Source organism: Mercenaria mercenaria, chromosome 9 (genome assembly GCF_021730395.1).
Source record: "Mercenaria mercenaria strain notata chromosome 9, MADL_Memer_1, whole genome shotgun sequence".
NCBI lineage: Eukaryota > Metazoa > Mollusca > Bivalvia > Venerida > Veneridae > Mercenaria > Mercenaria mercenaria.
The window spans coordinates 46,329,296-46,347,320 of record NC_069369.1 but is presented as its reverse complement, the minus strand read 5'-3'; the positions used below and the strand labels follow the sequence as shown (position 1 = coordinate 46,347,320).

Here is an 18,025-nt window from a genome sequence, read left to right as displayed (position 1 = left end):
GATAAAAGTTTCAAATCCAAATGTCAAACAGTTTCAACAAATTATGAACTGGTACGAAAAACTTAACCAAGATTTGTGAGTTAAAAGGGGTCATAATTCAGCTAAAATCATTGATGGAGTTATGTACTCTTGCCTCAAACTTGACATATGATGTTACATCAGTTTTGAAAGTTTCAAATCTTTATCTCAAAAGGTTTTGTCAAAATATGGACTGTTACGAAAAACTTAACCAAGGTGTGACGCCGACGCCCACGCAGACGCCGTGGTGAGTAGGATAGCTCTCCTTATTCTTCGAATACTGTCCCTTAATATGATGATTTCTTACATTTTTTTCTCATATTTTTCCACAAAATTCTGTGAAGCAGGAACCAAAACAAACTGACGTATTATAATGCTAAGCATAACATCTGATATCATATTTGATGATTCCATTCACTAATAAATTAATTTTAGCTCGACTTTTCGACTAATTCTGAAGAAAATACACCATTTTTACTTGGGTCCATATGACACAATAGCTTATATAAAATATTGTACATCTTGGACAGGAAAAGATCAATGTGGACATTTGACCTTCAGGTGTTACATTGACCTTTGCACTAGGGGTCTGTGTATTGCATATGACACATTGTTTCATTATGGTGAACATTGTTGTCAAGTAATATTAAAATCCCTTAACTGATGACAGAGTTATCGACCAGAAAGAAAAATATCCTTTTGACTTCTGACAGTTACCTTAACCTTTGTGTCAGGGATATTGGGTTGCGTAAGACAAGTTGTCTCATTATGGAAAACATTTGTGAAAGGCAATATTAAAATCCCTTCATGGATAGCAGAGTTATAGATCATACAGGAAAAAGCCCTTTTGAACGTTGACCTCCAAGTGAGACCTTGACCTTTGAATAAAGGGTCTGGGTGTTGCACATGACGCATTGTCTTATCATAGGGTACATTTGTGCCAAGTAATATTAAAATCTCTTAAAGGATGGTTGAGTTACAGACCTGACAGGTAAAAGGTCCTTTAGGCTTTTGACTTGCAAGTGTTACCTTGACCTTTCAGCTAAGGTTCCGGGTTTTGCACAAGTTGTCTTATCCAGGGTAATATTTGTGCCAACTTATATTTAAAGCCTTTTTGCATGTCAAAGTTATAGACCGGATAGTAAAAATAACCTCACCTTTGGTCTCGAGGTGGGACCTTTACCTTTATGTAAGGGTTCTGGTTGTTGCGCGTCATGGGGAACATTTACGCCAAATAATATTGCAAACCCTTGATGGATGACAGAGTTATTGACCGGACACGAAACATACCCTGTTCTTGCCATATTAACATTTGACTGCCAAGTGTGATCTTGTCCTTTGAGTCAGGGGCTTAAAGTTATGCATGCCACATTATCTTATGGGTTACTTTTGTGACAAGTAATATTAAATCCCTTCTTCGATAGAGAGTTATGGACCACCCTGATCACATCTGACTTCAAATTGGGTCCTTGACATTTGAGCTAGGTGTCTGGGTTTTGCACATGACACATTGTCTCATCGTGGGGAACATTTGTGCCAAGTAGTATTAAAATCCCTTGATGAATGAAAGAGTTATAGACTGGACATGAAACAGACCTTGTCCTTGCCATGTTAACATTTGACTGCCAAGTGTGACCTTGACCTTTGATTCAGAGGTCTGAAAGTTGTGCAGGACACATCGTCTTATTATTGGGTACATCAGTGTCAAGTAATAATAAAACCCCTTCATGGATGGCAGAGTTATGGACTGGACAGGAAAAAAAAGCCCTGTTGAACTTTGACCTCCAATTATGACCTTGACTTTTGAGCTAAGGGTCCGGGTTTTGCACATGACACGTCGTAACTAAACACTTTATTTTACTTTGAAGATATACAAGAGACTAGGAAAAACATAATGTGTAAATATAAAAGATTTCTTAATGTTGCAAGAAGAATACACAGAGGTTAACTCTAACCTTTTGGGCACTGAAAGATAAAAAAGGTTGCTGCAACACAAAATGACAACTTAAACAAGAGGACTATGAGACACTAAGTCGTTCATCTGAGCACGCATTATTTTATTTTTGAGCAGTACATCGAGTAGTTACTAAACTATATGCCGTCTACAGAGTCTAATGTAGAATAATTGTACTTCTGAACATTTCATGTACTGAAGAATACCAACAGAATATATCATAGTATACTGTTTATACAGTAATATATTTTATATACACTGAAGATAGTGTACTGTATCTACTATAGTTTACTGTATGTACTGAATTATATTGTATGCAATGTCATATGTTGTGTCTGAAGTATACTGATTCTACTGTAACCGTAGAATACTCTATGCACCATAGCATACAATGACAACTGCAGGTACTGAATTATTGTAGTAAAGTATGTACTTAAGTGTGCAGAGAATTATTTCCTGTGTATAGAAAGAAGTCAATGTTGGGATGTGATGTTTCAGACCAAGTTTGGAGACAATGCATACACTGGTTCTCGAGCAGAAACCATTTAACCTTAAAGGGTTAGTAACAACAGCCCCTATGTGCAGTGGACCGGAACCATCTCCTGGTGTTTGAAAGATGCTGCAAACCGAGTTTGCACACAGTGCATACATTGGTTCATGAGAAGAAGCTATTCAAATGTTTATCTTCTTTAGTTACAGTGGTCCATGTGTGCTGTGGGTCGAAACCATTTCCTACTTTTTGAAAGAGATCAATGTAAGGTTGCTACAGACCAACGTTGGAGATATCTGGTGTGTAGTTTCTGAGAAGAAGACATCTAAATGAAATGTTCATGATGGATAATGCGCAATGGACGACGGACTATGGACGCCGGACAACCCACCGATACTAATTGCTAAAAAGCAGCATTAAACTGTATGTTTCCCTGAAAAATTCCTCAATCCACTTATTAAGTTAAAAAAGATACAAAACCAATGAACAATTATGTATGAAACAATGGATATTTTCTCTGAGTTATCTTATTTATTTATTTGGGTTTTACGGCGCACCAACACAGTATAGGTTATATGGCGCCAATCAGGACTACAAATTTTGGTTCCACATCTCATTTACATCGAAATAAAAACATGAGGTATGGAATCAAAATTTGCATACCTGCTGGAATCACAGAGTTACTGCAAAACCAAGTGTAAAGACCCTATTAGACGCCTCTTACGATCATGCAAGGGTAAGGCAGTAATTCACATTCTTCTCTGAGTTATCTGCTGCTATGTGTCTGTATATAAACATGAATATGATTAAACACACAGCTCTTTTACATAAGAAGCCGTTAACACACAGACTCATGTAACAGAAAAACATTTTGACAGGCTCTATATAGTGTTACCAATATATCATTCATTGTTAAAATTGTCGCTGGTTCACAGCCAGTATAAATTTTTATCTAATATTTTAAGAATGACTAATGATAACATCATGCACTACAAGTAACAAAATAACATCCCAAGTTCATAATTTCACTCAACATTATTAAAACAAAATGAAAACAATCAACTATTTCAAGTGTATGTGGTCTGTCGCTAGCACTGTAACTTAACCCCTTATCCAAGATGGTTGTAGATTTTCCCCATGATATCATCAACATCAGCAATGTTTGCAAATAAATCTAAATCACCCAGGTTTTGCCTTCAATTTCATTCTGTTTAATATGTACTGCACTTGGTCCTCTGAGGGGTTCCAGACAGGTACTTCAACCATCACTTCTACCAAAGTACACGCAAGCCTCCACACATCTGTTGTTGAAATTAATTTGAGCTGTTTCTTTCCAGCATCACCTCGGATGCCTGGTAAGCAGAAGTGCCAGGCTATGAGGACCCACCAGCCACAGTTGTCATGTCAGTATTCATGCCCCTGAGCCTGCTCAAACCCATGTCACGTAACTTTACCACATGGAAATTTTGTGAAACAAGTATATTTTTCGGCTTTATATCCTTGTGAATGATTACTGGATCTTGTGAGTGCACAGTGGCTTGTGATACCTTTAATGAAACAGTCAACTTCACTGACATAGTCATGGCATTTTCTTCATTACAGAAGAGACAGTTATCCAATGTGCATCCTTCAATAAGTTCAGAAACCAGATATAGCTGATCACTTGCTAAGGCATATGCCATCAGCAGTACACTATTTGGATGCCTTAACTTACTATGTACACAAAGTTCACGGTCAATTAATGATTTTGCAATCTCCATTCTCTTCATAACAATCTCCTTTATAGCAACTCTAGTCCCATTCCAGCACCCTTCATATACAGTACCAAATGCCCCATTTCCTATTTCTTTACTCTTTCTTAATGTTTAAATCGTTTAAATGCATCCTTGGTACACATGGAGATGCCTGAGTTTGTGACTGAGTGGTGGGTGCCTAAAGCTGGACATTTCCTCCATTTTGTATTCCCACGTTTTCAGTACGTAACAAATAAGTAATAAGTAATAATAAATAAGTAATAAGTAATAACAAATAAGTAATAACAAATAAGTCATAAGAAGTAACTAAAATGTCCCTCCAGGGCTTCCGTACATTTTGTCATCACTGGAGAAATTTTTTTATCAGCAATGATCTTGAACCCCATGTAAAAATGCTAATTTTTCATTAAAGAAATAACGAAACAAATACCTTCTTTATCTCATCCTGGGTAAATTTGTTCTAAACAAACATTTAACATGACTATGAAATTTCGAACATTCAGATGACTATAGAAGTATAAGGAATGTATGGTTATATTTCTTTAGAACTCTTTATTTGATGATAAATTACCCCTCATAATAAGGCACCTGTAGAATTTACATCAAGATAATTTCAAAATAATTTCCCCTGCAATATTTTAATTCTAAAAATGTTCCATCTGACACAGAATGTTTCAATCATAATCTGATCAAAATATATAAATGTTTCTAAGTTTAAAACTCTTTTTACTACATTTAGTTGTGTTTCATTTATGCGAAAACCTTGAAAATACGTTACAAACACAACCTTTTAAAATTTAACTTACATTTCAAGATAATATATCATGATGTAAAATGATAGGTAGGATTTCTCTTATATATAGTTATAAAAGACTTTTCTCTTTCAGTAAAGCATGTCTTTAAGTCAATATCATCGAGTGTCGTGTTCTTAAAAATGTTACATACGTAACGGTAACGTAATATTTTTTACCAGAATTGTACTATGACATACCCTTTACATCTATGTAGATAGGGTTTCTTATAATTTGCACACTATTATGTCTGAAAACATGAATATATTGTGCATTAAAACAACTTAAAAGACCAATTTTATTAATGTGAAATAAGCATGAAAAATATAACATGACAGGAAACTGGTAAAGTACTTCCAGGATATAATTTTTATAACAGTTTTAATGTACGATGCTGAGTTGAAATTAATATTCATTGCTACGGTGTCGTCTTCTGTTAACTTGTCAATAACAGTTTATGTGAACATGTTGCTCCTTTCGGACAGGGAAATGTATGGAATTGAATGGTCAATCTTTGATTAAATTGATTAAAATGATGAGATATGGGTATAGGTCAAAGGTAACTTAAATTATCATCATACACAATGTGCACACGATTCACTTCCAGTAAGTTTGTACATCAAATGATAATGACAACGATACAAATGTGAATTAGTAATTGTGTTACTTCAAAATGATAACCTCAAAGATAAACTTGATATAAGATAGCTTACCACGGTAACTTCATACATCTTTATCCTTAAAATGCTGGGACTCCATTTCAATCGGAATTCAGCAATTATAGTCCATAACATGATACAGAGCTAATTGTTCCTTCCACTTAAAATTTTTATGTATGACAGTAAAATATTTACCAACTCTAGACCCGTGCGATACTATATGAGTTTTGGAAGTTTTAAAGATATTTGAAAAATATCAAATATTGCATAACAAAATTTGTTATGTGCATCTTACCGAAAATAACTACGTAACTTTCAATTAAAGTCACAGCATTATTTATTTCTGCGGTAGTTTCTTTCTATCCAACTAACATGTTTCAAAATTAACTGCGAGTAGAACGGACTTGGCCGGCGTACAATTGAAAATAACAATATCTTACGTTTACAATATGCTTTTAGTTTTGTTATCATTGTCCACATATCATTGATAATACTATGTTTATCTTATATGCACAAACTGTATCTAATGTATATGGCTGTGCGGTCCGGCTGCTGTTACCCATGGATGCCACAAACGAAAAATGAAGTGAATATAGGAAAATTCAACTTGCTTTTCATAATTCAGTGTTAGTTTCCTTAGAAATGTTTCTTGAAAACATATATCTATGACATAACACTTTCAACAAGAAATATCTTTAAAAATGATGGTCGGCGAATTGTAATTAGGAAAGAAGTTTATGAATTTTTCATCTAACATTCATCTTTCATCTAACATTTTTCAAATTGCAAAACTAAACACCGCACTTTAACAATTTAAATGGTTCTCTTTTAATTTTTCGCAAAGGTTTCGTAGGGTTGCAATTTTGTTTCGTTTATCCTTAGACGAATAATTACAACAGTAGTTTGATGAAGATTTATGAAGCGGTTCATGAGAAGAGGTCATTAAACGTGTTTATATTTTTAGCTAAATTGGTCCCTATCCCCATTTGTAACAAAATAGCAGGAGACATTACGATATTGTTACACAAAATCCATTACATTTTAGTGATTAATGCGAAGAAATCATATCTACTTTTAGCTATAGTGGTCCCTAATAGGGCCCAAGTTCCTATATAAATAAATTTGGAAGAGGACCTTATAATGATGCTCCAGACCAAGTATGACAAAGATCCACCAAGCTGTTCATGAGACGCTGTATAAAGGCATTTCTAGTTTTAGCTCTAGCAGCCCCTAAAAGGGGTTAAATGTCCCAGCTGAACAAAGTTGGCTGCGGGCCTAATAAAGATGCTACAAATCAAGTTTGATTAGAATACATGAGAAAAATCAATTAAAGGATTTTTTTATTTATTATTTTTATTTATTTCTAAAATAGGCCAACTGATCCCGCTTTAACAAATGCATATTCGCTATTCATGAATCTTTGGACAATGACGTCACACCTATAAAAAGTGAAGGTCAAGCAAAACATACAATTGTAATTATTTCAATATTTCTGTTTCTTTAGCAAAGTTTACTCATATCACATAGATAAACTGTATGCACCGTACCTTCCTTTGAGTGTAATGAGATTCAGTCATTATATATAGCATATATATAATAAAACAGATTTCAACTGAGTTCAATATTTGCATACCATAATAGAGAAAAATATTCATATATAATAAATCAGTTAAATAATTTATAACAAATATATCAAAGCAAACAAGTACTCATTTTAATATGCAATCTAAATAAGTCACAAAAGCAAGAAACCTTTTCATATACAGACGACAATTGTAACAAGGAAAATCTTTTAAAAAGCACTTCTCTACATAAAAGACTCTTATCACACCCTTATTCATGTGATGCGCAGACCGTATTCAGCTTTCTTTAATTTGATATATGTTGGTATTTGAACAGGTTTTTATCACATTTATTAAACTTACTTATCATTTTGAGATATATCAATATTCTTGCTAAATATACTGAGCCAAAGTTAGCTTTAAAACTGTGAACAGCGTCGTTTAGGATAAACGCTTTGTCTACATTTCACTCAGCGTAGCACAATCAACAGAGTGAAAGAAATTGACACTCTCGTCCAATCAGGTAGAGTGTTGCATAAATCTTCCATTTTGATAAATTATCTATAATACGTTATCAAGTAGTTTGATTTGCAAACTGAAGTCACGTGGCATAGGTAACGAAAACGAATTTAGACGGCGTCGCCGAAAAATCAATCACATGTGGTACTCATAAATAATCGTAACTAATGACATTATGAAGCGCAAGTATTATGGCAGATAATAAAAGTTATCTTTATAGGTTCACTGAGTATCCAGTATTATAAATGTATACTGGAACAGTGAAATAGGACATGGATACCGGTAGCTTTAATGGGTACAGTGACCAGTCGGTTTGCAGAAAGACTAGAGCTAAACTGTACATGTCTGATGAGGGCTTTCCAGATTTAACTTGTTCTTTGAGTACTTAAATTTTGAATTAGGTATTTTAGATTCCCGTTACAGTTGCTACATGGACTAGGTTCAATTTGATTTTTTAAAATACAGCAAGGGGGTGATTTAATACAGTATTATCAGTTGGGAAACACTGCTTCATGTTGCAGACATACCTTGTACCATTTCAATTTTACTAACTAATGGATTTATATAAAGTTGAAAAAAATCAAACAATATTCTAGTTAGGGACTGACAAATGAGCCGCCCCATGAAAAAACCAACATAATGCACTTGCGACCAAAATGGATACAGACCTGCCTGCGCATCAGGATCCATACTGTTCGCTAACGGTTTATCTAATTGCAATATGCTTTGAAAGCGAACAGACTATGCGGATGCACAGGCTGGTCTGGATCCATGCTGGTCGAAAATGCAAGTCTTCTCATGGCTCGGCTCAAATGTATTTCAATTTTCTTATTATTTTTTCTTGAAATTTCTCCTAATAATATGGAGATAATTGCTTGCCTTATATGTACTTTTATGGTATCGATCTTTTACGATTTTAACGTCACTAATCGGCATTTGTGAATTTTCAATTCTGTGTAATGCAAGTAATTTGAATTTGGTAATGCATATGTATGTCTGTGTTACGGATGTAACAACAGGTCAAAAACATGCGTACAAATGTTTAAACAATTTTAGTTTCCTGATATATTACTAACATATTCAAATTGCGCTTCTCTATTCCCAATTCTTTTTTTTTCATTTTTAAATTTAGAAAAAATGTTTCTGTTGTTGTTGATGATGATGCTGCCACTGCTGCTGCTGTACCTGTACCTATCTGTTTGTGACGTATTAATTGTGTTTCTTTTCTCTGAGTAATTTTGCTTCAAGTGATTGTTATTTCTACGTAAATGATATTGCAATGAACAACAACACCTTTATCAGTTACTAAGCAATCAAATAAAATACAATATGAAAAAAATACGCTATCATATGGTTCTTATGGCAGCCATTTTGGATTCTATAAATAGAAAAATGCCCAAGGATCTCGCGAAAGTCATGATACTGTGTATGCTCAATCTAATGAATAACATAAAGCAAATAGAACCTTGAATAAACCCCGCCACAAAGTTTCTCATTATTTTTTTTTAAAGAAGAACAGCATTGAAATTTGACGATGGCGGCCATTTTGAATTTTCTTAAATAAAAAAATTTCCCCAAAGATGACAAGATGTCATCTGGTGGATTCTCATTTACTGAAGTCTAAAGAACATGAAATTGCAAAAATACCTTGTATATACCCTATTACAAGGTTCAGTCCAAGTTCTACTGGACTAAATGGCGCATCTGGAGTTGTAGCAACGCGTAGTCAACTTTTTTTTCAGCAAATGATATTTAAAACAAAAAGTCACAGGGACTTAGGTCGTGCGCATTGAATATGGATGGTGCAAAAAAAATGCTTGATTTACTGGTCCTTTAAATACTGCCGTACAATATTGCTCTTTTGTAAACAAGTTTGTGGGCGACGTTTGAATATAATGTTTTCTAATTGATTTTAGAACTTTGTCCCTATAAAATCTTTCAGTAAATGATCTGCCGGTGCACTGGATATTTGCGCAAAAGGCCCCTTGAAACTGAAGAAAATTATGTAAAGAACTCGCGTGCAACTTTGAGGTCTTTTTGCATAACTGGTAGTTCTTGCCCATTTTTAAGCCAGAGTTTGTTGTTTATCCGTCTTTGAGGTTCGAAATATATATATTATACCAGATCTATATAGCGCCCTTTCCATGAGGCGCTTTACATAGCGAAATAGTACACCCATGTCTCGTCATTTGCGAGAAGTTCATTTAACCTTCTTTCATTTGCATTTAATAGTGTATAAGAAGAAAAGAGAAATGAGAAATAGGAAATGAGAATAATGAACTTTGAAAAAAACAACTGATATCGAACCAATATTCTAAACCCTATTAGTGCGATATCTATTCGATATTTAATACTTGCTTGAATCACACCTCCGGCGTTGAGTGGCACTTCAATGGCAATAACAGGTATTTATATATTCATATCTACATGTCTGAGGTTATCTAGCTTAGTAAGTAGCGCAAATGTCTTAATTCGAGCAATTGCGAGTTTGATCCCTTGGCGGAGTGGTTTGTTGTCAGCGACGGCTTTATAGAAAACAATTTATCATTCGTTCACCAACTATGACGCATGTGGAAAGTTATCATATTAGTCTCATTATGTCTTACTGCACCCCTACAGGACACTGATTTTGTATTAAAAAGCTAAAAAAAAATTAACAAGATTAAGAAAACAAAGTTGTTCCATTTAAAAAAAAAAAAAAAAATGATGATATCTATAAAATGCACTGCACACTTAAATAACCCTTTGAATTAGCCAGTGCGTTATCTGAAATCAGCTTTGTTTTAATGCTAAGGCACGGAGTGCACAAATCACAAACATTTATTCCGATTAATGATTTTAAAAGATACTAATCTCTAATTAATGCATGGTTTACATATTACGTTTCACCCCTTTTTTATTTGTGAGGCACAGTGTTATATCTTGCCAGAGCATATCCAATTTTATATAAAAATAATTTCTAAAGACGACATTGAAATTATTTATTAATGGTTCTATAGGTGAATTGTTAATCTCACAGTTTAGTGATATGTGTATCGTTAATTACTGTCTAATCAAATCAATAATTCGGTGCCCCTTGGCAAGTATAGATAATCATAAAGGGTACTTTACCGGAGTTTAATAGCGGTAATATATATTTAAATATATGGTTAACTTTGTGTAAAAGCTAGTATGCGGCCATGTACTGAAATACAATGTATCTGCGAAGTACAGGTCGACCAGATATGCAGAAAGAAACAATTAACTTTCATTTAGAAAGTTTGGGTTTATATATTGCAGCTCGCAAATCCATTTTCCATTGCTCGCAAAGAAAGCAGGGTAAAAAGTCCTCTATGGGCAGTCTTTTTTGTTGATTTTAAACTGAGAATTCCTATCGTAATTTAACGACCCCTCGAGAAGGGCCGAAATTACGCATTAAAGTGAAAAGATTTTCCGCCATATCTCACATACTTTTAATTCATGGGGAATTTAATTGTTACTGTTGAAAAAAACTGTTCGATTTTTGCAAGTTTCCGCAAAAGTGCAGTATTCTGCAGTGAACTCCACGTTAACTTACACCTTGAAATGGATGAAAACGAAATGATTATGTCGTAACAACTAAAAATCTTCGTTTACAACACATTTTCATTGAGAATAGCGCGCTCAGAGACTAGAACCGTTCGGCGGATAAACAAAAGTGCTGTTATAGAATGAATTTGATATTATTCGGACCTCAATGCGCACATAGCTCCCCATAAAATACAGAGGTTGCCGAAATCGTATACGAAAAAATACGTAATTTACTAATTGTCATCACGGGCCCGCTACCTTAATTAATGATACGTTGATACTGTCTTAATCCAATAATGATTAACTGAATTTGGTCATATGGTATTCATATCAGCAAACCATCAAATATATATCAAAAGATCGTACTAAACGGACATTGTTTTGCGTTTTTTCAAAACAATAATTTTGCAAGATTAATGTATGTTGTTCATTGTTTGAAATATAATTGCTTTTAGGCCAAACGTTTTTAATGTTAACCGACTGCCGACATTTTCTCTCTCAACAACCCTATATTTTCTTCGCGGAAATTTAGGTTCATTTATTTAAAGTAAAATATATAAACTATGTAAAGAAGGACACTAAAGATAGCCAGTGGATTAACCATATGAATGAAAAACATCCTCGTCTAAATCACTGAAACTAAGATTTCAAAGGTTCCGTTTATTAACTCATTTGTTACCTGTTACCAGAAGTTCTGAACAACACGAAGTTTTGTTTTGGCCTAACCGATTTTCAATCAATTAGTCGGTTATAATACGACGAATAGGAATTATAAATCAGTGTGATTACCAGTTTGAGAAGATTATACGCATATATCAAAATATGGAATTATCAAAGACAGATTTTGTTTTTTTCTTTACAGTGTTATTGACCACGTTCCTTTGTGCAAATGGTCAGACATGGTCGGGTTATCGGACGGCCTATGAAACAATATACAATCACTACTACAACAATGGAACAAGTCTAACAGACATTATTCCAATCAACAATCAAAGTAACCCGTTAGCGGTCCAGATGGGAATGACATTGAACTCTTTGAACGGATTTGACGCTGTGCTCGGCCAGATCGACATAAGCGGAAGTATGAAACTTAAATGGACAGACGAGGTCATTTTTACAACTTACTCTCTCAGCGTCAATCAAGTAGACGCAGTTCTTATAGACTACGATAAAGCCTGGTCCCCGTCATTAGTGCTAGTCAACGCAGTTGATACTGTAAAAAACATAGGAGATACTACATACAAGTTACTGTATAACCCTACGGATGGAACAGTGTCGTGGGAACCAAGGGTTCTCCTTCGTGGTTCGTGTACCCCCGACGTGACGTATTACCCGTTTGACAGACAAGTGTGCGATTTCACGTACACGGCATGGGGTTACATGTCAGAAGAGATCCGACTACAAATAATGACAAATGAATGGGATCTGAGGTAAATATATATGGTTTTTATCACTAAAATGAAGAAACCAGCAGATAGTCTACTAGTAGAAAAAAGAATGAAATATTTTTGTTTGAAGGCGTTACCAATTTTCAAACTTTAAGCAATCGTTAGCCGCTGTGAAATGTTCTGTAATAAAGAATAAATTAGAGGTTAATACTTGATTGTCCTTTAGACATAATGCGATTTGAACATGAACACACCCGGAAATACTTATTCAAATGAAAACAAGCTGATACTTCTGTTGTAATAAAGGGATACAATTTAGGTTGGACACTGTTTTACTGTTAATGACTATTGAGTGCTATATTTCTTGGCAAATTGTTAACAACAACGCACAAAAACAATGATACCGATATTCAACATGGCGCTCGTTGTAAGTTTACGTTCTACATTAGCCACGTTCTCAGTAACGTCACGTTAAAAAGTTCAGCGGGCTGTTATTACAAAATAATACCGGACACGCGCCGGCAAAAAATGCATGATCCGTGGCTCGTAATTCCGACTAAACATTACTGCTGTAGTACCGTAGTAATGTTTCATGTTTGACTGCGTATTTTTGGTATCACATTGATATGATTTAACATTTAGACGTTGACGTCCTGCAGAAGACGTTTGATGAATTGACCTTGCACATAACAGGTGAAAGAAGAAGAAATATGTTATTTCGAAGTAAAAGCTTACATGTGATAAAAGAAAATTACACTGGTTTCTCTCCAAATTGAATTTATTAAAATCGTTCATTTAAATTGATGAAATGCGAGACTTGGCAGAGCATTTCAACTCGTTAAATAAATTCATCATGAAAAAACACTCGTGTAATACCCTCTGCTTATAATATATGTATATTTCCATATACAGTGCCTACGAAGAAAATGGAATCTGGACAGTGATTACCACTACGTCCGAAATCTTCCAAGATGGCGGATCAGATTATATAAAATTTCAGATAACGATTCAACGACAGCCCCTCTATTTCACATTCAACGTTGCACTTCCCATTCTGTTACTGGGACTATTGAATGGCTTCGTGTTTCTACTGCCAGCTGAAAGCGGGGAACGAGTAGGTAGGTTCAAGATCTAATGGATTATTATTACACTTTACTAGCATATACCTATGCAGTATAATGCATACATATGAGAAGCGTTCAAATGTATTAAACATTGCCATTTTACACAAGAAAAGCGTCTAGTACATAATTATACAAGTAAAGGAAACGGTGGAAAAATGCCAACAGGGCTGGTTAACAGTAAATATTTACGTGTACGAGTCATGTATGGAGGATTTTCTTCACGAAATTACTGAAATCTCAGCTTCTTTTATAAAGTTAAACATCTGGAGCACGCACCGGTCGAAAAGAGCTCCCGATCTCAGACAGTGACGATATTGTTGTCATTACTTGCGAAGAACAAGTTTATGAATGGAATTAAAGAACACCAGTAGTTAAATACTTATCAAAATCATATTTTAGGATTAGTGCACAAAATGCAAAACATTGATACTTAGAAAATATTTCAGGATTTTGCATCACGTGTTTCTTGGCGTTCGTTGTATTGATGCAGACGACAATGCAGTTTCTACCACAGATCGCTAGTCCCATGTCCCTGCTGTGTGTGTACGTCTTTCTGATGATGTGTTTCAGCGTCTTCATCAACATAGTTACAGTATTGATGTTGCGAGTGTATCACAAACCAGAAAAAGAGAAGGTACGTCATAGCATAAATGTTTGTCATCATCTGGTGGATATATCAGAACAGTTCGCTACTCTAAATTTAAAAAAAGATTGACACCGATCAGAAGTACCCGAAAATCACGTCGTTGCAATTGTGTGGAACTTGAATAAGAAATACTAACGTTATCAATGTACGGATAAGGCACTTTAAATGATTAAAAACTCTTTTCCTTGAACCTCTTCTTTCATAGATGTACACATTTTCTTTTTACGCAACAGCTGTGCTAAATTTGTATTTTGCTTATAAATACAGGTACCAAAATGGATGCAGACGATAACTCGAGTCATCAAATGCCAGATATGTAGATGTAAGGACCGGGACAAACCCTTCGAAGAAGTGGACTGGCCCAGTGTTGCTCGTCTGCTCGATACCTTTTTCTTCATCGCATTCATTGCTGCCCAGTCTGCGCTGACTTTCTTCTTCCTGTTGCCCCTGGGAACCAGATACTGACCATTTGCAACAGATATACCGGTAGCCAGGATACTCAGAGGTCACAGATGTATTTAGACTGTTCTTGGCTATTAAACTATTAACTGTCTTTTTAGAAAATCAATTTAATCACATTATCACAAAATATTTTTAAATCACAAATGAGCGTATGAATACAACAGTATTACTATTATCTATAACTATAGATAAATCGCTGTATAAATCGGGAAAATTTGTCGATGATGGGGGGAAATTGTCTAAGAGAAAAACGTTGTTTTCATTGCAAATATATTGCGTTACAATATTTTTTTTCTTTTACATTGACAAAAAATCGGCAACTTCCGTCCTGTTGAGTATATGGCAAAGCAAAGCATTTTCAATGATCCTGCAGCAAGATGGACCTTTCAATCGTGAAAACTTCTCTTCAGCGCCATATTCAACGTCAGTAGATGAAAAATAACACGAATAATAATTACACTTTAAATAACCAAATTAGTGACGATTCATCTAATTAGCATTGTTCGTGTCTGATATCAGATAAAACAAAAATCAAACACTCTAGATATTGCGTAAGAATATATCGGACTAATTACTGATCTGGAGATTGCATTGATAACAATGATACAGTTTATTCTATTTTAATACAGATGATATAATGATTTGTAATTAAGATTTCTTATCACATTGGGTATTTGTGCCTCTAACTGCATGTTCACTGTATTAAATTTAACAAATAAACAAGGCTTACGAGTGGTTTGTCGCCAGATTTATCACGGTTCAGAGTTCAGATGCGCAGGAATTGAACCACGAGGCAGAGGCGTAGCTGGCCTGAAAATCAGCATACGCACATGTGAATTCTTCGTATTTCTAGGGGGTCGGGGGGCATGCTCCCCCGAAAAAAAAATGAATTCTGTATCCCATTAGGAGCATTCTGGAGTACTTTGAGGCAAAATTCTAAGTAAATAAATTGGAACATGTTTCAAGGTTTTTGTTAGCTCTACACATAAGCGAACAAACTTTAAACTATTTCTGAGATAAAAAGCATGAATCGTTTGTCACTGTACTGTATATTGTATACCAAAGAAAACGCGCCATCATTATTACGTCACTGCATAATTGAAAACATCAGATTAACACAAGAAGTAATTGAGTTTTTAGCTCATCTGATTTTTTGAAAAAAAAAAGATATGTTATTGTCATCACTTATTCGATTATCCTTGGTATCACTGTTCTTCCGGATCTGGTAACATATCTGTTTCAATCCATACGTTGAGAGGTACTAGCAGGGACCTGTGAAACACTTGCCTCTTTGATTTCAGACATTAAAGGTTTTTCCTCTGTATAAGAGGATGTTTATATTTCAGGGTCTAGAGCACCTGTTTCCGGACTGGGTTCATTAGTTTTGAGCAGATCCCTTCTATTGCGTCTATAAATAGCACCATCTGGAGTGCAAACTGAATAAGAACTGCCTTTGTGCTTTTCAGTTACAATTGCTGGTTGCCAAGTTTATCAGCTGTTCTATCCGAGCTGTTTTACCTATACTAAGAGGCTCAAGGGATTTTGTCTGCCTGTCATAGTGTGATTTCCCCTTCCCTTTGCTAATCTTAATTTTTTCCTTCACCAGATTTGGGGAGATAATTTTGGGAGTGAGATTATCTTTTGAGGTGGGTAGTACAGACCTTAATTGTCTTCCCATAAGCAATTAAGCAGGGATAAGACCTGATTCTACAGGGGTTGTTCTGTACTCTAAAATTCCTATTAGTGGATCCCCTTTACTTGCTTTATCTTTTGTCAGAATTGTCTTGTCAAAAAGAGACATATTTTTCAGCTAGACCGTTTAACTGGTTATGGTATGGGCTACAGGTTTCATGCTTAAAGTCCCATTTCCTTGCAAAATCTGTAAACTCCTGTGAGCTATAACATGGCTCATTGTCAGATACAACCGTGTCACTTATTCCCCATCTGGCCATTATAGCTTTCATTCTGTTAATGATCGTATGGCTCTTCATGTCTGGGATCTCTTTGACCTCAAAATACCTGCTGTAGTAATCAACTACAATCAAAAAGCTTTTATTTTCCCAGGTGAATAGATCTGTACCTATGATTTGCCACAGGTAATCAGGCACTTCTGTAGGGATCAAAGACTCTCTATGATTTAAATTCCTATGCTGTAGACAGATGCTACATTTAAGTACATGTACCATGTTTGTTATGTCTGCAGAAATACCTGGCCAAAGCATTACATCAGCTGCACTCCTACGACATTTTCTAACCCCATATGACCTGATTGAACTAACTCTAACACTTTGACCTCATTACATTGGGCATGATTATTTTATTGCCCTTCATGATTAAGCCATCAACTGCAGCTAACTCATCTCTGTAGTTCCAATAAGCCTGAATATGTGGTGGACAATGACTTTTGGCTTCCGGCCAACCCTGAAGTATAACAGAACTCAATAGGGTCAATTGGCTGTCTTGATTAGTTAAGGACTTTATTTCTTTCATTTTTCTATCAGAGACTGGTAAACATGAAATTACCATGTTCACTTGCAAGTCCATGCCCTCAGACAGTTCTGGGTATGTGCCCTCAAGAGACTTCCTACTTAATGTCTCTGTAACTGAAGGAGCATGCGCCGCAAGCGAGCTGGGGCCGCAAACAGGGGTTTCTTAAAAATTGAAATGATCAGTTTGCACATCAACCTTCCGACCATAACTAAAATGGTGGAAGCGCCTACACCCAAATAAAATTGCAAACATTTCCTTCTCTATTTGTGCATAATTCATTTCGGAAGGGGTGAGAGACTTAGATGCATATGCAATTGGTTTTCCTTCCTGAAAAAGGGTAGCCCCTAAACCTTTCTTGCTGGCATCAACTTGCAAAGCCAGCATTTTGCTATGATCGTAATAAGCCAAGTCATGACCTGGTTCTGTGATTATATCCTTAATCAATTGAAACGTGTCCATTTGGGGCTTTTCCCAACAGAAATCAACATCTTTAGACAGAAGCTGTCTTATTGGGGCTGTGATTTCATATGAATTTGGTGCAAACCGTGACAGGTAGTTGACCATACCTAGAATAGTTTCAATTTCCGCCTTGTTGCATGGGGGTTGCATTTCCTTGGCT

The 18,025-nt window shown here is 35.3% G+C and overlaps 1 protein-coding gene across 1 annotated transcript; it reads left to right on the top strand.

Moving 5' to 3' along the window:
• The first annotated feature begins 12,009 nt into the window (after nt 1–12,009).
• Nucleotides 12,010–15,559, top strand: LOC123547032 (neuronal acetylcholine receptor subunit alpha-3-like). The gene is made up of 4 exons (XM_045333777.2): nt 12,010–12,726; nt 13,597–13,802; nt 14,255–14,442; nt 14,722–15,559. The coding sequence occupies exons 1-4, from the start codon at nt 12,119–12,121 to the stop codon at nt 14,917–14,919; spliced, it is 1,200 nt and encodes a 399-aa protein (XP_045189712.2). The 5' UTR covers nt 12,010–12,118; the 3' UTR covers nt 14,920–15,559.
• The last annotated feature ends 2,466 nt before the right edge of the window (nt 15,560–18,025 follow it).